A 22,095-nucleotide genomic window follows, 5' to 3' on the forward strand; every position below is an offset into this window, starting at 1 on the left:
ACAAAGAGTGCGTGGCAAGATATCATTGGCCTAATCATTTATCTGCTGTCATGGAGCTCGCAGGAGTACTTGCTTACCGGAATCATAGAAGAGTAGGGCCCACGCTACTCACAATTGTTTTCAAGGACTTCTTAAGTGGTTCTGGTTCACCTACGTTCTTGCAAGTAGATAAATCATCGTCAGGTAGTAAATCCTACGGTCAATATTGAAAATAGTGTGGAGATGCAGATAGAGCTTGTAGGGGATCCAAAGGAAAGCTCCAGCCGTTACGATTCCAAAGAGGTGACATGGAGAAGACCCAACGAGCGTAACGGTCGTTCAGTACTAATGTGGATCCGACCCGTTTGTAGCCATGTTCCTATCGTGGGTTTGTAGAAAATTTCCCTTTGTCCCCCTAAAGTTTCATATATTTTTTTAACTTATAACGAATAGCATGTACCTTAAATAACGAACAGGGTAATCGCCGGGGCCTTTGAATTGCTTCCCCTGCAATCGCCGACGCTTACCGATCACATAGCATCAATTCATCGACCAGTACACTGATCTCTTATTAATTGTTCTATTCTTACAGTATTTAAAAGCGAACGTTAACGGAACGATTATTGATCATTATATTGTTCATTCGTGAATTCTCAAGCATTGTCATCGTCCTCGTGGTCGTCGAGCCTCCAGATCCCGCCGGCGTCCTCGGCCATGCTCTTGTTCTTGGGGACCCACCACGAGTCCGGGATGAGGTACTCGTCCTTGAGCGCGCCGGTGCTTTTGTTCACGAAGGAAATGTCACGGTCGATGGCCAGCTTGAAGCCGGATTTGCTCCCGGGCTGAGCGCCGGCGATGCCGTGAAGGTAGCACTCGAGGTTGTGCCACGTGGTGAGGTCGCCGGGCCTCTTGAGGTAGGGCGAGTTTCGGGTGTCGATGGGGAGCTCGACTCCGACGTCCGTGTACGGGAGGATGGGGTAAGCGGGGACGACGTCGAGGGCGTTGCGGACGCGGAGGAGGCGGAGGTCCGGATGGCCGGAGAAGAGCTTTTTGAACTCGGAGTCGCCGACCCGGGGACTGGCGAAGACGAAGGCCGTGACGGGACAAGAGGAGGCAGAGGAGGAGGGGCGGTTGAAACCGTTGACTGCGATGTCGATGGCGTTGAGGGTGGCGATGGCGCCGCCGAGGCTGTGGCCGGTGACGGTGATGCTCATCTGCTCGTCTTTGAACTGGTCGACCAACCTTCTCACTTCCTTCAACACCTGCATCATCAGATCAAATACGCTTAAAATTTACAAAAACGCCATCAAAAAAGTTTGGGATTATTTCACTTCGCACCAAATTTTCTTTTTAATTACATTTCCAAAAGTCTTAGATAATCACAATAATCCCCACGATGTTCATGCCACTTTTATTTATTACGACAATAAACAATTGAAACAGTGGATTGATTTGAGACCTGCACCGACAGGGAACTACTACAAACCTAAAAATGGCGACGGCTCATGAAAATCTATGAAATAGTCATCGAAATGCTTGTCTTTTTTAGTCCTTTATCAATCAAACAATTTTAGAAAAATAGTTCAAGAATTATCTTTTTAAGGGAAAAACTAAATCTTTGAGCCTCTCTGTGAATTAAGAAGAAATAAGAATCGGAAATGTCAAAAATTAAAAGAAAAATTTCAGTAAATAAATAGGTTTATTATTATTATTATTATTACCTGATCTCGAGCGCTGGTCTTGTTGTACTGCGACGTGGAGTCGTCGGAGGTGTAGATGGAGAGCCAACCGCGGTGCACCTGCGGTGCGGTGGTGCCGAGCACCTTCGGCGCCTCCACCATCGTGAAGTCCAAGTTGTTCACCCACTCGAGCGGCAGCAGCGTCCCCCGCCAGGCCACCACCACGTCCCTCCGCCCCAGCGCCGCCGCCCCCGCGTCGGTCGCCACCGCCACGAAGCCCATCCAGTTCGACCTCTTGCTCCACGGCTCCTGCGACAGCGACAGCAGCATCAGCGCCTCCGGCAGCTCCACCCCCGACGTAGCGTAGAAGAACCGCGTCACCCGGTACATCCTCGCCTGCCCCTGCGTCGCCGCTGAGTTCGACAGCACGTTCGCCCGCGCGTGCCTCGGCGCCCCCGCGAACCGCGACTTCCGCTCCCGGATGAACCCGTCGTACACCGCCTGCGCCAGCTCGCCGTACCCCACCAAACTCCGCCGGAGATCGACGTCCAGCGGCGACAGCAGACCTTTCCACCCGTCCCGCCCCTGCAGCTCCCGCCACCTCGCCGCGATGCTCCCCATTTGCCCCGCCATTACCACTTAGATCTCCTCTCTCGCAAAACGCACTGATCTATATGCTCGACCTATCGCCTCAACCCAATCAAAGCAGGGCATTATATAGAAATCGATTCGGTCTTTGGTGGAAGCTTGCACGGTTAAAGATCCTACGCCAAATCTATCTCTTTTAATTTGCCGTGGAATTTATGGAATGGAAGGCGACGGGCCATGTCTGCGAGATCTGACTAAGAAGGTTTGGTTGCAGTCATCAATATATATCCTCGTGCAGTTCCTGGAGGATGGATAATTAAGATCGATCTTTGTCGTCTTCTTCGAATTGAGGATGCTTGTGGCGGTAAAGATCGAACGCCGCAAGGTTTGCCAAGCGATGCATAGAAATTAAGGGAAGGGGATTACGTGGAATATCATGACTCAGCTGGGAGTGGAAGAAAAGTTGCGTGTAAGCTTCGCTTCTGGTTTTAGCAATTCAACAAACAGCCGGTCGGCGTTAAAGTGAAAAAAATTGGTTGAAATCCAACTGAAAGTATAAATACTTTTAAGCAAGATTTACTTTACATTGAAAATAATTGTGAGATTTAATTAAGTTATAAATCCCTTAGCTTGAACAATAAGAAGTTGAAGTAGTCTGAGAATATTAACTGGCATAGTATATATATAAGAGTAATGATATGTTACATGAAAAAGTAACATGAAAATGTAATATGATAGACCCATGAGGTTGGGTCCCATCTGTATGCAGTTGGGTCCCACTTCTATGCATGTGTCTGTCATGCTGCACACTTTCATGTTACATTTTCATGTAGCATATCATTACTCAATAAATGCATATATACGATTAAAATATTATGCCTACGTCATGCATACGATTAAAATATAAATGTACTGCCCAGCACGATGTAGTATTAAGGCGTCAACGGCTTGAGTATCCGATCCGGTTCGGAGAGGCTGCACAACCCAACCCTATTGGAATGGATTAATTGAGAAAGTCGGCTACCGACGCTTTTGGAATTATCAAGTGGACGAATAAAAAAATGTACATAAATATGAATAAAAATTAAAAAATATCTTTTATTTTTATTATCATAAAAAAATTCCATCCATAAAAATTGAAATACTTTTAAAATATATTTTTCAATATGAGAGATGATAATAAAAGTAAACCTTTCATGTTACTTACTATATTTTATTTTTATTAAATAATATCGGATATTGAAATAATAACAGAAAATGGTTGATCAAGATGTGTGACCTGCCTTGAGAGTGATATTTGCAATTATTATTTGTTCAGATACATCTAAATTTCAATGCACTGGCATCGGTGCATTGATCACTTCGGTGCCTACTCATTGAAAAAGATACAACGAATTAAAGGGAATTACTATATTTAGAGCATTAAAATTAAGTTGGAAAATAAACAAATGAATGCGACCTTAATTTTATATAGCATTTTTTCTTTAAAAGTCTCTTTCATAGTTATTAATTGTGAGTAGGATGGATTAGAGCCATCATAATTCATTCACACGATAAGTAATGAATTTTGAAGAAAAACATAAAACAATTCAATTGAAAGGGATCGATCTTCTTAACTTTGCAATAGTTTTCATTAACTTGTGTTAATGAGCTCATCATCGACCAGCAAAGAGAGTTGACAAGGTTAATTAACACCATAATCTTAAATTATAAAAGAGCAGATGGCACTCCAAGTGCATGAATATACTTTTGAGAGGAAAATTGTATATTTATTTCCCTATTTTTATTTAAAAAACATATTTAAATATTAACCATCCAATTGTTTTATTAAATGGATGGGCACAAAGTTTCTCATAGTTGCCTTTTATTTTTTTTTTATTTTTTATTGTAACAAATAAAATATTGAAAGAGCAAAATATTCAAACCGTAGGCAACAAAAATAAAAGTACATTATTCAGCTTGCTTAAGAAGATACAGATAGGATTATTGGAAATGAAATAGCAATTAAAAGATAAACATCTTTTAATTGCAATATTAAGAGACCATTCTACTGGTTGACGAACGGATGACGCTCTGTAATCGGCAAGCGTCGGCGATTGCAGGGTAGGCGAAAGGCCCCTGCAACAATCCGCCGGCGATGATCCTGTGCGTCGCCTCCGTCATATGGACTCCATCCCATAACACGCAGCGCGACGGTTCGTCGCGGAGAGAGTACCCGTCGGAGCCGCATTGGACCCGGGGGTTGTAGTTGTAAGCGCCGCCACCGCCGCAGCAGCACACGAGCGTGTCGTTCCCGAATCCTAAACCGAAACACTCTTGATCAAATGCTCAACGATCATTCGCGAGGAGTGTTCACTAGATCACTCACCGAACTGGTTTGGATTGTTCAGGATGCTGTTTACGGCGGCGAAGTAGTCGGCGTAGATGATAGTAGCCTGAGGATGCAATCCCCGCAGCGTTTGGAGCTCCGCTTCCAGGAGGCTGTTGTGGTAGGCGGAGAATTCGTTCAACCAGTTCAGGCAACCGGTGCTGGCGTCGTAATCGTCGACGTTTTGAGTCTGGAACTTGGCGAGTAAGGCGGAGGAGCATCCTAGAGGAGTGATTCCTGGAACCACCAGCGTTCGAGCGCCCAACTCGATCAGTTCCTGGATCGAAAATCGCAAATTCGGTTGGAAAATTGAAGAAAGAATGATGAGAATGGACTTGATTTGCAAGTTACAATGATGGCGGAGCTGATGGCGGCGACGACGAAAGGAACGAAGGATTTGACCTCCTCCAAGCTTCTTCTTTGCAGAATCGGGTTTATGTAATCGTTGCCTCCGATCTCGCCCATCAAGATGAGAGAATCTTGCAGCGTGTCTGCACAATCTGCCATCAAAGAGTTAATAACTAAAAGATCAAAGTTTCAAGACACTCGATGCGCACAAATCGAATCTTCAACTAATTCATCGAATTTGATCTGGATTTGCAAAATTGGGCAAAAATAGAAAAGAGAAGATCTAAAATTGATGGGGGAAATTGAACCTGAAGGGGAGGAGCAGAGTGAGGGCAGCAATTGGCGGAACCACTGGATCTCGACGCCCAAAGAGACATTGGTGAGATAGACGCGGATGCCTCGTTCCTTAAAGAAGCTATTGTCGAGGGCTGTCGCGCCTGCCACCGCAAAGTTGGCTCCTTGCTCGAAATCACGCCGCCGATCCAAGTACGCGGGTAAATGGGGCAATCCGAGCGCCTCCGCTGCAGGGGATATTAGTCACGATTTCTTACGGAGAGGAAATGGGAGTAGAAGAGAGAGTGTAGTACCGATAAAATCGAGGATGAGGCGGCCGTCGGAGAAGCGACCGGTGGGGCGGCCGAAGTAGGTCATGCCGTATGGCAGGCAGGCGTAATAGGTGCTGTGGTTACCGGCGATGTGGAGGAGGTTTCCAGTGTCGGCGAGGGAATCGCCGAAGCTGAAAATGGAGGAGTAGCATCCGGCGACGAGAACGGAAGGGAAAAGGAGGACGAAGGCGGCGGCCGCAGCGGCGATCATTGTGGAAGGAGATCCAGGAGCGCCACCCACCGTCTACATTGGTTTATCAAAGGTTGGGCGAGGGTTTGAATGTCGGCGGAAGCCGACAAATGTCTGTGCAACTGTTCGATTTATAGGAACGTTATAGTGACGGATTTGACTTTCGTAGAAGAAGTGATTTATCAAAGGTTGCTATGAAGTTTTTTTTTTTTTAATATATGTTTACTTTTTCAAAGAATTATAATTTCTCATCTTTTTAAAATTTTCTTTAATGTCACGCCCCAAAATAAATGGATATTGCATCAAGGCCTCAAATATTTGCGGGCAAATATTCGACCTAATTTCTCAAGTATATATCACGAACTATTTATAAAATTTATTTTACATATACATACATATGTATAATAAGCGGGTCACGGCCCGATAACCCGCCTCCGCGAAGTGAATCCCGTCCCTGCTCATACTACTTCGCGGGTTCGCCACGCACCTTCAACTACCCCGCCGTCGCCTCGTTGCTGCATATCGCCGACGGTGGTTTTATCCTAAATCCGACGCCGATGACGAACCATTAAAACAACCAGCACAAACGTCAACTCGGTGGAATTAATCAACCATGCCGCGCTTACCGTAGCGTTGTGGTAGATGTCCGCCATTGCGTTGTATAAGTAGTCTTCGTATACGGCAGTGGCATTGGGATGCGCTCACCGGAGCCGGTTCAGCTCGCGCACGAGTCGTCAATTGCGGTGCTCTGCGAACTGGTTCAAGAACTCGACGCACCCTGTTTCTGGCTTGTAGTCGCCGGCGTCGTCGCTCCGGAGGTGGTCGAGGAAAATGGGGAGGCAGCAGAGCGTGACGTGGCCGGCAACCACCAGCGTTGTCGCTCCGAGGTTATCAATTCCTAAAAATCAAATCAAATCAAAATTAGAATTTGGATATGAAATTTGATCGAGTTAGTTGTTCTTGCGGTAAGAATTTGGAGATGAAATTTGATCGAGTTAGCTGTTTTACAGTGGTAACGGCGGATCTGGTGGCGGAGATCACGTAGTAGATCAAGTCCCTACCGCCGATTTCTCCGACGAGGAAGAGTGAACTGGCCATGAGATTTCGGCACCCTAAATCGCCAAGATGAGATTTTTATGATCTGGGAGGAAATTGTGATGTAGAATGATCGAAATCAAGCAAACAAGATTGAATTTGGACCTCAAGTAGAAGAGCAGATCGACGGAAGCAGTTGCCGGAACCAATCCATTTGTGCTCGCAAAGAAAATAGTTGCTCCTCGAAATCTTCAAACCTAAAGATATACAGAAGTCGTCGTCGAGCGCGGCAAGATTTTCACGGAGAGATACGTCGGCACAACCGAAGATCCAAGCTCTTACGCTGCAAGGAAGACGGAGTTAATTGAAGCGATAAAAACCACGATAGCGATGCAGGGGCGGCTCAAGTCTCTTTGATGTCCTAAGTGATTTTTTTTTAATAATTATTATTATTTTTAAAAAAAAATTCTACCCTTTTCTATTTGGACTTGAAACCGATATTAATGGATTTAAATATTTTTTAAAATAAATTAAAATATTAATTTTAAAAATAAATTTTTTATATAAAATTAAATTTTCTAGCTTTTTGAGATGCAAAATTATTAATTAAATCTTCATATTCAAGTTTTAATAATAAATTTTTTTCAATTGATAATATTGTTAAATTATTTAATCTTTTTTGACACATAGTTGAACGTAAATAAGATTTTATTAATTTTAATTTTGAAAAAAAAAATTCCGTTGAAGCTACACTAACAGGTATGCTAAGTAATATTCTATAAGTTATCCATGCATTAAGAAAAGAATTTAATTTGATAGGGAAATGAGGAAGATGATACCTTTAGGTCTTAAGATCACTAAAAAATCTATAACAAAGACTTTTTATTCTGATTGTTCCTTTCCTTACACTTCTTGTGATGATCTCGAAAATATTTTGAGAAGAGAAAACAAACTATCAAATAAGTAAAATGTTTGAAGTTGAGTAAAATAGGTTGTTAGGTTAATAAAGAAGGAAGGAGAGGAATATATAAAGAAACTAGTAAATTAGAATTTTGAAAATTAAATAATATTAAATATATTGAAATCATACCAAATCTTTACAAAATCCAATAATCATGCAAAATCTTTCCAAAATCTAATAAAGATATTTTAATAATTTTTTATATTCTTAATATATATATATATATAATAATTAATATATAAAAAAATGGGCCCCTCTAAATTTGGGGCCCTAGGCATAGGCCTTAATGGCCATGCCTAAAGCTGACACTGTAGCGATGGTGATTTTTAACTACCAAAAAAGTCGATTATGAAGTGTCTGTCGAAGAAGCAGCGGTGGTGGTGGTCCAAGTATGGTTGAATATTGAGGTTTTAATGGATTAATATGATTTTATAAAAAAAAATCAGAATGTAATCAATTGATTAAAATCGTAATTGATTTCAAAATCGAAATCAAATTTAGCGTAAATAGATTTAGACTATTAATTTATTAAAAATCGATTAAGAATAAATGAGAAATTAATTATTTAAAATTAATCTAGAATATTAATTGTTAATTAATGTTATATAAAGAAATGCATCAAAAATAATTTCACATTCAAAATTTTCGATGACCTTTTTTCCTTATTAATGATGTTATGAATTACAAAAAATGAAGTTAATACAAAAAGTGCTCTCTTCTTATAAGCGAGCAAGTACTTACACTTGTGAACCTGCTACTTGTCATCCATCGTGCGTGCAATATTAAGAGAGTTGATGAGGTTTATTAATTATTAATACCATAATCTTTTTCTAAATTATAAAAGAGTAGATGGCACTCTAAGTACATGAACATATTTTGAGAGGAAAATTCTATAATTATATCCTTTATTTTTAAAACATATTTAAATATTAACCATCCAATTGTTTTGTTAAATGGGTTGGTACAAAGTTTCTCATAGTTGACTTTTAATTTTGTATTTTTTATTAGAAGAAATAAAATATTGAAAGAGCAAAATATTCAAACCGTAGGCAACAAGAATAAAAGCAAATTATTGTGCTTGCTTAATAAGATACAGATAGGATTATTGGAAATGAAATAGCTATTAAAAGATAAACATCTTTTAATTGCAATATTAAGAGACCATTCTACTGGTTGACGAATAGATGACGCTCTGTAATCGGCAAGCGTCGGCGATTGCAGGGGAGGCGAAAGGCCCCTGCAACAATCCGCCGGCGATGACCCTGTGCGTCGCCTCCGTCATATGGATTCCATCCCATATCACGCAGCGCGACGGTTCGTCGCGGAGCGAGCACCCGTCGGAGCCGCATTGGACCCGAGGGTTGTAGTTGTAAGCGCCGCCACCGCCGCAGCAGCACACGAGCGTGTCGTCCCCGAATCCTAAACCGAAACACTCTTGATCAAATGCTCAACGATCATTCGCGAGGAGTGTTCACTCGATCACTCACCGAACTGGTTTGGATTGTTCAGGATGCTGGTTACGGCGGCGAAGTAGTCGGCGTAGATGATAGTAGCGTGAGGATGCAATCCCCGCAGCGTTTGGAGCTCCGCTTCCAGGAGGCTGTTGTGGTGGGCGGAGAATTCGTTCAACCAGATCAGGCAACCGGTGCTGGCGTCGTAATCGTCGACGTTTTGAGTCTGGAACTCGGCGAGGAAGGCGGAGGAGCATCCTAGAGGAGTGATTCCTGGAACCACCAGCGTTCGAGCGCCCAACTCGATCAGTTCCTGGATCGAAAATCACAAATTCGGTTGGAAAATTGAAGAAAGAATGATGAGAATGGACTTGATTTGGAAGTTACAATGATGGCGGAGCTGATGGCGGCGACGACGGAAAGGAACGAAGGATTTGACCTCCTCCAAGCTTCTTCTTTGCAGAATCGGGTTTATGTAATCGTTGCCTCCGATCTCGCCCATCAAGATGAGAGAATCTTTCAGCGTGTCTGCACAATCTGCCATCAAAGAGTTATTAACTAAAAGATCAAAGTTTCAAGACACTCGATGCGCACAAATCGAATCTTCAACTAATTCATCGAATTTGATCTGGATTTGCAAAATTGGGCAAAAATAGAAAAGGGAAGAACTAAAATTGATGGGGGAAATTGAACCTGAAGGGGAGGAACAGAGTGAGGGCAGCAATTGGCGGAACCACCGGATCTCGACGCCCAAAGAGACAATGGTGGGATCGATGCGGATGTCTCGTTCCTTAAAGAAGCTATTGTCGAGGGCTGTCGCGCCTGCCACCGCAAAGTTGGCTCCTTGCTCGAAATCTCCGCCGACACGCCGCCGATCCAAGTACGCCGGTAAATGGGGCAATCCGAGCGCCTCCGCTGCGGGGGATATTAGTCACGATTTCTTACGAAGAGGAAAGGGGAGTAGAAGAGAGAGTGTAGTACCGATAAAATCGAGGATGAGGCGGCCGTCGGATAAGCGACCGGTGGGGCGGCCGAAGTAGGTCATGCCGTATGGCAGGCAGGCGAAATCGGTGCTGTGGTTACCGACGATGTGGAGTAGGTTTCCAGTGTCGGCGAGGGAGTCGCCGAAGCTGAAAATGGAGGAGTAGCATCCAGCGACGAGAACGGAAGGGAAAAGGAGGACGAAGGCGGCGGCCGCAGCGGCGATCATTGTGGAAGGAGATCTAGGAGCGCCACCTACCATCCACAGTGGTTTATCAAAGGTTGCTATGAAGTCTTTTAAAAAAAAAAAAATTGTTTACTTTTTGAAAGAATTATAATTTCTCATCTTTTTAAATTTTTCTTTAATGTCACACCCCAAAATAAATGGATCAAATGAGGTGTTACATCAAGGCCTCAAATATTTGCGGGCAAATATTCGAGCTAATTACTCAAGTATATATAACGAACAATTTATAAAATTTATTTTATATATATATATAATGTATATATGTATTATAATATTTGCGGGCAAATTTGGACCACGGAAGGCTCAGCCCATCGGCCTAATAAACGGGTCCCGGCCCGATAACCTACCTCCAGGAAGTGACTCCCGTCCCTGCACATATACTTCGCCGGTTCGCCGCGCACCTTCACCGACCCCCGCCGTCGCCTCGTTGCTGCATATCGCCGACGGTGGTTTTATTCTAAATCCGACGCCGATGACGAACCATTAAAACAACCAGCACAAACATCAACTCGGTGGAATTAATCAACGAAGCCGCCGCTTACCGTAGCGTTGTAGTGCATGTCCGCCATTGCGTTGTAGTAGTCTTCGCAGACGGCAGTGGCTTTGGGATGCGCTCACCGGAGCCGGCTCAGCTCGCGCACGAGTCGTCAATTGCGGTGCTCTGCGAACTGGTTCAAGAACTCGACGCACCCTGTTCCTGGCTCGTAGTCGCCGGCGTCGTCGCTCCGGAGGTGGTCGAGGAAAATGGGGAGGCAGCAGAGCGTGACGTGGCCGGGAACCACCGGCGTTGTCGCTCCGAGGTCAATCAATTCCTAAAAATCAAATCAAAATTAGAATTTGGAGATGAAATTTGATCGAGTTAGTTGTTCTTGCGGTAAGAATTTGGAGGTGAAATTTGATCGAGTTAGCTGTTCTTACGGTGGTAACGGCGGATCTGATGGCGGAGATCACGTAGTAGATCAAGTCCCTACCGCCGATTTCTCCGACGAGGAAGAGTGAACTGGCCATGGAATTCGGCACCCTGAATCGCCAAGATGATATTTTTATGATCTGGGAGGAAATTTTGATGTAGAATGATCGAAATCAAGCAAAAAAGATTGAATTTGGACCTCAAGTAGAAGAGCAGATCGACGGAAGCAGTCGCCGGAACCAATCCATTCCTCGAAATCTTCAAACCTAAAGATATAAAGAAGTCGTCGTCGAGCGCAGCAAGATTTTGACGGAGAGATACGTCGGCACAACCGAAGATCCAAGCGCTTACGCTGCAAGGAAGACGGAGTTAATTGAAGCGATAAAAACCACGATAGCGATGGTGATTTTTTAACTACCAAAAAAGTCGATTCTGAAGTGTCCGTCGCAGAAGCAGCTGGTGGTATCGCCGTAAGGAGGGTGACCAACGGGGACGGCCGTAGCGCCCCAGGAAACGAGGTAGTTCCCGGTGTCGCTGAAGCTGAAGGAGAAGCAAGCGGCGGCGGCGGCGGGGGGGAGAGAACTTTAAAGCGGCCAAAAAGATGATTCTCATTAATTAATAATAATTGCCAAAAATGATTGGGAGAAAAAAAATTAACAATGTAAAGAAAAATGTATGGTGACTGGTGTAATTGCAAATAATTAATAATTTTTAAGGAGTGCTAACGATAATTGATGTGGATATTTGGAAGCTTTCAGAAGTCAAGATGTATCACTGCAGTCAACTTAACAACACGTTTTAATGAAATCATGCTCCATTAAATATTCTTCTTCTCGTTCTACCTTTGGCCTGAGCCATAAACCACTACGACATGAGCTCCACAAGTTGACTATGATGACTTGTTTGTGTCCAACTCACTTTGGTACCTTAAACAAAGTATATGCAATACTTTAATTGACATGACAGTGACGAACTCCTTCTGCACTGCTCTAGCTACCATTAGAGATATCTATGAAAATTGCTTATGTACTCCATAAGTTATGTTCTTTACAAGATTTTCTTGTATGGCATGATCAATGTAAGATGGATTTAAGCATGAACCGATCGTAAAAAAACAAAGATGCAGGGAGATCTGACATTACTAAAGCTGCTGCAAGAGGACATGCTGCAGTGTCCAAATTATGAAGGTAAGGAAAGTGAAGGCAAAGAAAATGAACACCAGTAAAAGAGGAGAGAGATCCACTTAAACACTGGGTGCATCCCTTTCTACCATTTCCCCACTAGTTTTTATAGGTTTCCATCCACTCTATATGGCTCAGCTTAACTTGGCCTTAAATGCCTGTTTCGTATTGCCTTCAGCCTCAAGGAGGTAAAAAAAAATTCAAAGGCTGCCATTTTTGGATGCATTCATGTCCATCCATTAGGCAAATAATTGATATATTCTGCTAATGGTTTCCTTGTAATCCTACTCGAATATCTGATGTAGACAGAATATGATTATAACCATAAGTGTGTTTTGTTTCTGAAGCTTGAGAATGCATGGCTAGATCAAACAAAACCTTCAGAGATACTTTAGAAATTAGAGAAAGATAAATAGTCGTATGGCTTATGAGTTCTAGATGTAACTCTAAACCTGAAATACTAATGCAGAACTAATTCCACAACAATAATAAGACTATGAACAGGAATACTCGTGGCACCAAATCCCTTTTCATCTCACCTTTTGTCACACCACATTTTTTTTGGTGGAGAACAGAGAGGTCAGAGTACTGAAGGTAGTGCAGTTGACTTGCTGGTGGTGGGCTGATATGGATTTCATCATCGTTCTTCAAAGTGCTGGTGAATGGTGGACAGTACTGTACTTTAAGGCTTTGCGCTACCATAAATAGGATACCCTTGGCCTTTCACAGCACCATCACAGCCTCCTGCTGAGAAGAACAGTAGCAGCGCTAACAACTGCTATGGCAAGAATTAGACAATCTGTTCTTACAGTCCTTTTGTTGATCCTTCTCTTTCACACATCTTCAGGTTTTACAGATTTTGTTTCGGTGTAAACATTCTCACTTCGCTGCTTCCTCAAGTCATGGCTTTCTACTTGTTTTCACAGGCGATGCCAAGCTTGCTCCAGATGCAACTGATCCACCAAACCCTGCATACTTATGGTCAAAGGTAATTCTGATTCAAATTTTGAAATAAAAATGGATCCACAATGAGTAAATGCAGGTCAGAGAATAAGTGTTCTATGCTTCTTTTTTGCTAGATGGAAACTAGAGGAGAATTGGAGTTTACAGAGCTAGACTATGACTATGGAGGACATAATGGAAAACATGAACATATAAAAGGAAAGCCAGGAGGAACTAGTAGCAAGAATCCATAGAGGAAGCATTTGCAGTGGAACAAATTAACAAGTCTAAGAAATTATGGAAATTGTGTGTATCTTGCTGTTTCAGTATCAGCCTCAATCCATATTGATGCAGGAAAAACACTATTATGTTCCAAATGCATAATGTGATTTTGCTCTTTCCCTACTAGTTTTAGACATTTAGTTGTCTAGTATAAGGAGATACCTTGTCTAGATGGCCGGTGGTTCTTCATATGGATGTCTTCAACATTCACCTCTTCTTCATGGAACAAAAGAATCTTTTTAATGAGGAACCAGATGGTAGTTTGCCTTCACATCTTGTTCTTCAAAGGTTGTTGTGAATGCCATTTTAACACCGTGGCATTTTCATGTTTACATTTTCTAAGCCCCGTGGAACACTCACATTGAGATCACCATGGCATTTTCATGTTTAGATTTTCTCAGCCCCATTGAACACTCACATTGAGGTCACCAAGACGAAAACACACACAATAAAAGGAAAAAATACAGAAAAGGAAAGGATAAAGATATGTGAGTTCATATGATGAAAGCTCAAGCTGCCCTCACTCTAGTCATGACAAGTCTTCTTACTTCAATCCATAATTTTCCACTTTCTACTATGTACTTAATAAACTAGGAGCCACTTAAGGCAACTCTTGTCAATGTCTGATTCACTTACCTAAGATTGTAAAACACAGCAACATTGAGATGATTTTCACAACAAACTAGCAAACCTTCAACATACGCTTAACCTGTATTGAAATGCCTTGCGGCAACAATGTGATGGTCAAACTCGGAACTTTCGCAGGAACTTCCAAGGTTTGTAATCACATCATGAACAGATAATCTGATTATAGAAGCTCCAGATGACCTAGACATATCCATGCACTCCTCCAAATCAGAGTCACAAGCCAACATGACCCACTCATGATCATCATCAAGATACTTGATATCAAATATACCCACTTCCAGTTTGAACCTCTTAGAAATTTCATCTTTTAGAGCCACAACACCAGCATCAGTTGGCAAACGGAATCTGATTATGTCGTCTTTGTAACTTGCCTTGATGGTGAGTGTGTTATTGTCTTGCTGTGCCAAATTTTTTGATGCAGTATCATTCAGAACCATAGCACATCCATCCTGACAAGCTTCTCCTCTAAAAGAACAAAGGTTTTTCAAATCTTTTGAGCTCCCTGAATCTTTGATTAGAATTTCAACTGGTTGTTGAGGTTCTACAATAATAGGACTAGGAAGAAAATTTTCGTTAAACAAATTCTGGTCGCAAGTGTTTTCTAATATGAATTTTGAGGAAGAGCCAACATCCAATGCTTGATTTGTATCAAAATCTGGTTGGTTACTTGTAAAGATCTCATTGGCTGGACTGCCCTGGCATGAACCTTGAGAAGTAGGGGCATCGATGCTGTCATCCAAAGAGCTTCCTGATTTTGAACAGCGATAATCCTTGGCAGGTCCTTGATGTGGATCTGCATCATCAACATTTATCTGAAGAGGTACAAATGTTTTCTGCAAATCATCTCTCTCATAAGGCTTCTCCGGTGAAAACTCTCTTCCCTTCATACCTTCGTTTATGTCCTTCAAGCTTTCTGTATTAACAGGCCATGGAATAGAATCAATAGTCGCAGGAAGTGGGCCTGCCAGAGAAGTCAAATCCAATGCCCCTGCCCCTTGAACTGACTCAATGACATGCTTAAGCTTTGAAAGAGAGCGATTGACCTTATTGATTTTCCTAGATGGCCATCTGGAAATTCCATGATGCCTACAAATGCGCTTCATAGTTGTAGGACAAACTGTCATATAAGAAGATTTGAATTGTTAGTTATTGAAACGAGTAAAAGTAATTAGATATGTTTCAGTGACTGCAAATGATTCGCAGATAATTAATTTGTCTTAACTGTCAACAATGTAGTAGCATACTTTTGTAACTAAATACCCATGTATTGGCAGTTGCCATCATACAACTATAATTTCAACTATTTGTGATTTTATTGTGCCACTGAACTCATGCATATAAATGCAAATAACATGGACAAGGAAGATACAAAATTCTCAGAAACTTACCACCAAGGCTTCGTGCAGCATCTTTGAGACATCCTGAGAAGTATTGTTGCAGAACCTCTAAACTGATCATCTTTTCTGCCTTACCTCTTCGCTTCCCAGGTGTTTTGCTAGCTTTCTTGGCCGACAATGTTGAATCTGAAATAATGTCGCCATCAGTTTTGACATTAGGATCTGGAGTTGCAGATGGTTCGTGCAAATCTGGAGATTCGTTTTTGTCATTGGACAATTTGTCATTTTCTCCAGCCTCCCAGATATTATTTTCAGACAAAACATAAAGACCAGTATTGTGGTGTTGACTGGATAGGCATCCATGTTGCAGGTCATAGTTGTCATCTGTAACAAGATCGCCGTGTTCAAGAGATATTGCTTCTTGAAACTCCATATCAGTTATGATTTTCAGATTCCGGAAACACTGTTTTAACAAAGCTGAAATGGACTTCAACATATTTTGTTGCTCAGCAGAGCTTTTACATTCAGCTGGGAGAAAGAATTCCAATATGTAATCATCATCTCCCGAGTAGATGCTTCGTAAGCATATGGCAAGACATCCAGCTAACCCAAACATTCTAGCATAGTGTACAAGAGGATACTCACTTTTACAATACTTGGTAATATCTCCAGAGAAGCATGGCCTGCGCAATGCAAATGCCCTGCCTGCCACCCCTTGTCCCTTCTGTAGATGATGTTCTACACAAGCTTCTCTAAAGCCCCACTGGTGAGAATCAACAATATAAAAAGCAACATCTGTAGTTGACATGCAGACTTGTCCCATGCAACTTCCATCAAAGCTTGAACAAGTCTTCTTAACCCCACCACCCTGAGCCAGAATAGTCCTATGTCTACAAGGAACCCAAGCCTGAGCAAGAGGCAACTTTTGTGCTTCACAGACAACAGTTAGAATTTCAAGAATTTCAGCAAGGGCTGCTTGGCGTCCATCATTAGAAATCTGGTGATGCAGGAATCAACCAAGTAAAATTCTAAGTAAATTATAAAAACACAACAAAGATTTTTCTTGAGAAGAAATGACTCACCACAGCATTTGCAACGTCCATAATTTCAGAGCTTTTCAAGTTTACAGTCTGCAAGATGATAATAGAAACAAAGTTCATCAGAATGAATACTAGAAGGATAAGGAAAGAATTTTTCTAGAAAGCCAAATTAAGTTGAAAGACAAAAAAAAATATTACCAAAATCCAGATCAGCTGATTATATACCACAATCTCTAAATTATGCAAATAGCAGTTCTACCATGCAGCTTAATTGCACTAAACCAACCTTTTGAAAACGTTTGGCATTGTTTCTCTCTTTCTTAAAGCATGCATTCCACACTCAAAGATGATAATATGTATGACAACTTTGAAAGTTTGAACGCTTTTGACTGAGAAAATTTTATCCTATCTCAAAAATAGTCTTTGTATAGAGAGAGAGAGAGAAAAGGAAGAGTTGGCTAATACAATAATATAATGAGATCCAAGTATTCACATAACTAGCACAAGGCTGGAGCGAAGACAAAACGGAAGAGCTAGGCCAACTACTTTGGATTATATTGTCTACACAAGATTCCTTTCTCCATATTCTAATTGGGCATGGAAGTTCATGTTTTTTGTTGGAAATAATGATAACATATGACAAGAAAACAAGGTTTTGATTGGCTTGTAACTGGTTAAATATGTGAGTCTGCTATTTAAAGGAGAACCTATTGGCTTGCACTAACAGATTAACAATACCAATGCAATAAAACAGGTGAAGGATTAAGAATAGGAATTTATATAATGCCAAAATTTCTGTGTTAAGGCATTCTGAAAACATAAACTTAGCCGATACAAGGTTGGAACCATATCTCCTATATATTGGCTGCAATATTAACACACCCTAATTTATACAAGTCGTTCCTGAAAGAAGAACAAAACACTAGGGCAACGAATATTTTCCTTGATTTACTATTCTTGTAAAAGGAACTAGTAACTTGCTGCTCTTAGTTGTGGTGGTCTACCATCCGAGAAGGATCAAGAGTATATTGTCTAATGAGATTGCAATTCAGTCATTTCCTTGAATGTGATATTTCTTATAAAAGAAGCTAGTATCTTGTTGCTCTTAGTTGTTAACATCTGCCATCCAAGAAGCGTCAAGAGTATATTGTCTAATAACATTGCAATTCTGGATAGATTAAAGCTTCACAATTTATGGCTATATGGCATACTTTATTCCATCAACAGACTAATATGACTTAACACACCCACTACGTTGATCCTATCGTCCAAGCAAGATGGGTGGTTCTTTGGGGCTAAAAGATTAAGGAATTAGAACAAAACATTAGATAAGTAAAAAGAAGTGTATCTACCTCGAGCGCTTTGCAAACTTTATCGACATCATAAGCATAGTTGATCTTTTGTGATGTCATAACAAGCTCAACCACAGCAATGCAGGACTGACCATCCGGTTCAAAAACTGGCAATGCTAAGGTCCCCTGAATGTTATAGAGAAGGGCATAATTAAGACGCTGATACTCCTTGCTACTATAGTACTGCACATTTGGTGTCCATTCTGGCATTCTTTTGGTAAAGACACGACCAGGCAGACCAAGATATGAATCATCCTCCCCCTCATCTACAGAAAATATGTACATCAGAGACACTGTCCTGTACTGAAGGAGCTTTGTAGTCTGAGGATCAAGAACGAAGGGCTGCCCTGAAGTGGTAAGAACACAACGGTCGCCATTCTTTACAGGTGCCCACACCTGAACCAGCACATGCTGATCTGTGGACTCCTTAAAGCACCGTAGTGCCTGTGTCATCCTCTCTTTGATCACACAGGATGCCTCCACCTGCTCCTCTTTTGCTGGAAGTTGAAGCAGCCTTTCGTTGCCCTTGGCTCCATTGGCCTTTGCAGGTATTGTATCTGCAACATCTAAATCGCAGCAAATCAGCAACCGATTGCAGCAAACCACAAAATTTTTCCAGAGAAAGTCAAAAGCAAAAATAGTCTGCACCATTCCAAAAACTGAAAATAAATCTGCGAATGATTGAAACAATGTTGAACGTGCATGTGTAGCGATAGAAGATTATCAAGTTCCAATTTTATACCAACAGGAAGATTGTTCAAGTTCCATAATTCACAAGAACAAGAACAAGGAGCCTGAAATGTGGGAAATAAACGCTGAGCATCTTCCTTGAAATCTTACCGTGTATAAGAACAAAAGTCGATACCTTTAAGCAGCAAAAAAGAAAAAAGGAGACAAAAATAACTATAGCAGAAATACAAATCAGCAAATAGTACAGAAAAACGAAATTACGGCTCCTACTTTTAGGATCGAGAAAAAAATAGCCGTACTTAGACTTACAATGAACTCCATTTTGGTAAAATGGTGAGATTGACAAATTTGTCAAATCTTTGCTGCAGAAAGATGTTTAAAGAAACAACGTCCCCTCCAGTACTACCCGGTAAAGCTAAAAGGCAACTTATTTATGACACTTGCAGCTTAAGATATAATTAATGATCGAAAGGCCGGGAATGTCGTTGGCGAGTTTCCAAACACAGCAGAAAGACCGGGAAAAAAAAAAGAAGGCAAACGATCCGGAGACACTGATGATTACAGGAAAATCCAACGAGAAACCGGCGGGATCTAAACAGAACGGCGAAGGTCAAATCCAGAAAGGGCGGGATCTGACCGTTGAAAATTGCCGGATCCCCGGCGAGAGCGCTCGACACTTCGGCAGCTCTATCCTCCACGATCCACAGAGGCGAAGAAGATTGTCCGATAGATAGCGAGGGCGGCGTCGGAAACGGAGGAGAAAGAGAAGGGGAGGAGGAGATCAGAAAGGGTGACAGGGGAATCGCGGCGAAGGAGCTCTGATCGAAGGTAGGCCACGAGGAGCCGTCGAGGTCGAGGTCCATGGCGCTAGGGTCGGACATCGGAAGGAGAGAGCTGCGGCGGAAGCGGGTGGCTGCGACGACTAATCGCTGTGGCTCCGTTGAGGTCAGCTTTTCATCGAGGTACCCGAGGAGTACAGATAAAAGGATGTACATGGTGGGCCCTGATAATCGACGGTTGACATGCGTCGTATCAGATCATAACGGCTGTGGAGCAAGCGTAACGCTATGACATCAGCTGGTTCGTCGGATAATTGATATTAGTGGGTAATCGGGCTGATCAAGGCTAATAACACTAAACAAATCTTATAATTTGTATTAACGCGGTTCCCTTAGTCGCCCACTAACACTGGTCCTTCATTAATGGATCGACCATCGCATCGAAGTGCGGGCGGAGATATTTAAAGAATATTTTGTTTTATCTAATATAGTTTGGTTATTTTTATAATTTATAAAATTATAAAAATTTATGAAATGAGGTAAAATATTTTCTTCTTTTATTAATATTAATGGAATGGATATCATTTATTTAAGCACGTGATAAAATTGAATAAATATTAAAAAAATATATATTATACGTAGAAAATTTTGATTTATTTACATTGTCCCCTTAGCCTTTTGAGTTTTTTTGTTTTTTACCCTTATAATAGGTAGGAATTATTTTTTCCTTTTCTTTTATGATTTTATTTTATTTCATTGTATTTTCTATGAATAAAAAATGTAGTGTATCCAATTCATAAATTAAATTTGCTTTTCTATTTATTTATTAAATTATTTAATGTGTTTTTAATTTTTAAATTTTTAATTACTTTTCAAACTGATTAAGTTTTATTGTAATCTCTATTTAAAAATTTATATTACTGCATTAATCAAAAAAAATGAAAGTTGTACATTACTTATTTATTCATATGTTATATGTGTTTCATGGATGATACATATCGGTTGGTAGGTCTGCAATGGTTCATGGTGAGCGCGGCGCACGAGGGATCCGAGGAAGTGGAAAGCCAGGAACTTGAGGAATTGGAGGTAAGTTCGTCGGTGGCAACAATGGGTTCGGAGGCAAGTTGATTGGTGGTGGTAAAAGTGGATTTGGAGGTCGAGGTACTGGAGGCAAGTTCAACGGCGGCAACAATGGATTATTCGAAGGCAAGTTGATTGGTGGTAAAAGTGGATTTGGAGGCAGAGGAACCGGAGGCAAATTCAATGACGACGGCAACAATGGATTCGGAGGCAAGTTGATTGGTGGTAAAATAGGATTTAGAGGTAAGTTGATCGGCGGCAACAATGGGTTCGGCGACGTTGGCGATGACGGAGCTATGCTGGTGCTAGGTGGCGATGGCATTAGTGATGGAATGATTGGAGGCAGGTTTATCGGTGGCAACAGCGAGCTAGGCAGCGTTGAAGCTCCTCCTGCACTAGGCAGTGGCAATGGTGTTAGTGGCGGAATGATAGGAGGTAAGTTGATTGGTGGTAACAGTGAGCTAGGTGATATTGAAGCTCCTCCGGCGCTAGGCTGTGTTGAAGCTCCTCCGATGCTAGGCGATGGTGGTGTCGGTAATGGGATAATTGGAGGCAAGTTCAACGGCGGCAACAATGAACTTGATGGCGTCGGAGCTCCTTCAATGTTAGGCACTGATGATGGTGTCGAAGGTGGAATAATCGGAGGTAAGTTGAAAGACGGCAATAATGGATTAGGCGGCGTTGAAGCTCCACTAGCATTAGGCGGTGATGGTGGCGTTAATGTCACTGATGGAATAATTGGAGGTAAATTGAATGGCGGCAACAGTGAGCTAGGTGGTGTTAGATCTCCTCCAGCATTAGTCGATGAAGGAGGTGTTGGTGATGGAATAATCGGAGGCAAGTTGAATGGTGGCAATAGTGAAGTAGGCGGTGTCAAAGCTCCACTGGCACTAGGCGATGGTGGCGGTGTTACTGATGGAATAATTGGAGGCAAATTGAACGGTGGCAATAGTGAGCTAGGCGGTAATGATGGCGTCGACGATGGAATAATCGGAGGCAAATTGAATGGTGGCAATAGTGAACTAGGCGGTGACAATGGCATCGACGATGGAATAGTAGGAGGCAAGTTGAACGGTGGTAATAGTGAGCTAGGAGGTGATGATGGCGCTAATGATGGAATAATCGGAGGTAAATTGAACGATGGCAATAGTGAAGTAGGTGGCGTCAAAGCTCCACTAGCGTTGGATGATGGTGACGGTGTTACTGATGGAATAATTGGAGGCAAATTGGAGGGTGACAATAGTGAACTAGGCGGCGATGATGGTGTCGACGATGGAATAATCGGAGGCAAATTGAACGGTGGCAATAGTGAGCTAGGCGGTGATGATGGCATCGACGATGGAATAATTGGAGGCAAGTTGAACGGTGGCAATAGTGAACTAGGCGGTGATGATGGCGTCGACGATGGAATAATAGGAGGCA

General features: G+C 41.9%; 4 protein-coding genes across 5 annotated transcripts; all 4 read right to left on the reverse strand.

The window, feature by feature from the left end:
- Positions 1–489: 489 nt before the first annotated feature.
- On the reverse strand, positions 490–2,291 carry LOC141842171 (phospholipase A1-II 7). Its single transcript, XM_074730396.1, has 2 exons — positions 1,701–2,291; positions 490–1,241 (listed from the first exon to the last, which is right to left on the reverse strand). The coding sequence occupies exons 1-2, from the start codon at positions 2,289–2,291 to the stop codon at positions 633–635; spliced, it is 1,200 nt and encodes a 399-aa protein (XP_074586497.1). The 3' UTR covers positions 490–632.
- Positions 2,292–4,173: 1,882 nt separating this feature from the next.
- LOC141836930 (GDSL esterase/lipase At1g28590-like) lies at positions 4,174–5,849 on the reverse strand. The gene is made up of 5 exons (XM_074724403.1): positions 5,550–5,849; positions 5,271–5,483; positions 4,966–5,114; positions 4,615–4,891; positions 4,174–4,546 (listed from the first exon to the last, which is right to left on the reverse strand). The coding sequence occupies exons 1-5, from the start codon at positions 5,776–5,778 to the stop codon at positions 4,281–4,283; spliced, it is 1,134 nt and encodes a 377-aa protein (XP_074580504.1). The 5' UTR covers positions 5,779–5,849; the 3' UTR covers positions 4,174–4,280.
- A 2,987-nt stretch (positions 5,850–8,836) lies between these two features.
- LOC141836929 (sinapine esterase-like) lies at positions 8,837–10,438 on the reverse strand. Its single transcript, XM_074724402.1, is given in 6 exon segments — positions 8,837–9,172; positions 9,241–9,517; positions 9,592–9,624; positions 9,626–9,741; positions 9,898–10,119; positions 10,186–10,438. Coding segments are annotated over 6 exon segments (1,143 nt in total). The 5' UTR covers positions 10,415–10,438; the 3' UTR covers positions 8,837–8,906.
- A 3,670-nt stretch (positions 10,439–14,108) lies between these two features.
- Positions 14,109–19,744, reverse strand: LOC141836928 (protein NLP3-like). Of its 2 annotated transcripts, none has more exons than XM_074724401.1 (5): positions 19,452–19,744; positions 18,125–18,681; positions 16,815–16,862; positions 15,784–16,729; positions 14,109–15,512 (listed from the first exon to the last, which is right to left on the reverse strand). In XM_074724401.1, the coding sequence occupies exons 1-5, from the start codon at positions 19,693–19,695 to the stop codon at positions 14,452–14,454; spliced, it is 2,856 nt and encodes a 951-aa protein (XP_074580502.1). In that variant the 5' UTR covers positions 19,696–19,744; the 3' UTR covers positions 14,109–14,451. The 2 variants fall into 2 exon arrangements, with proteins under 2 accessions (XP_074580502.1, XP_074580501.1); XM_074724400.1 differs by having other exon boundaries at positions 18,125–18,690.
- Positions 19,745–22,095: the final 2,351 nt, after the last annotated feature.

The sequence above is a fragment of the Curcuma longa genome, chromosome 11 (genome assembly GCF_044706935.1).
Source record: "Curcuma longa cultivar G26 ecotype Majalengka, Jawa Barat chromosome 11, ITB_CL_G26_1.1, whole genome shotgun sequence".
In the NCBI taxonomy this organism is placed as follows: Eukaryota; Viridiplantae; Streptophyta; class Magnoliopsida; order Zingiberales; family Zingiberaceae; genus Curcuma; species Curcuma longa.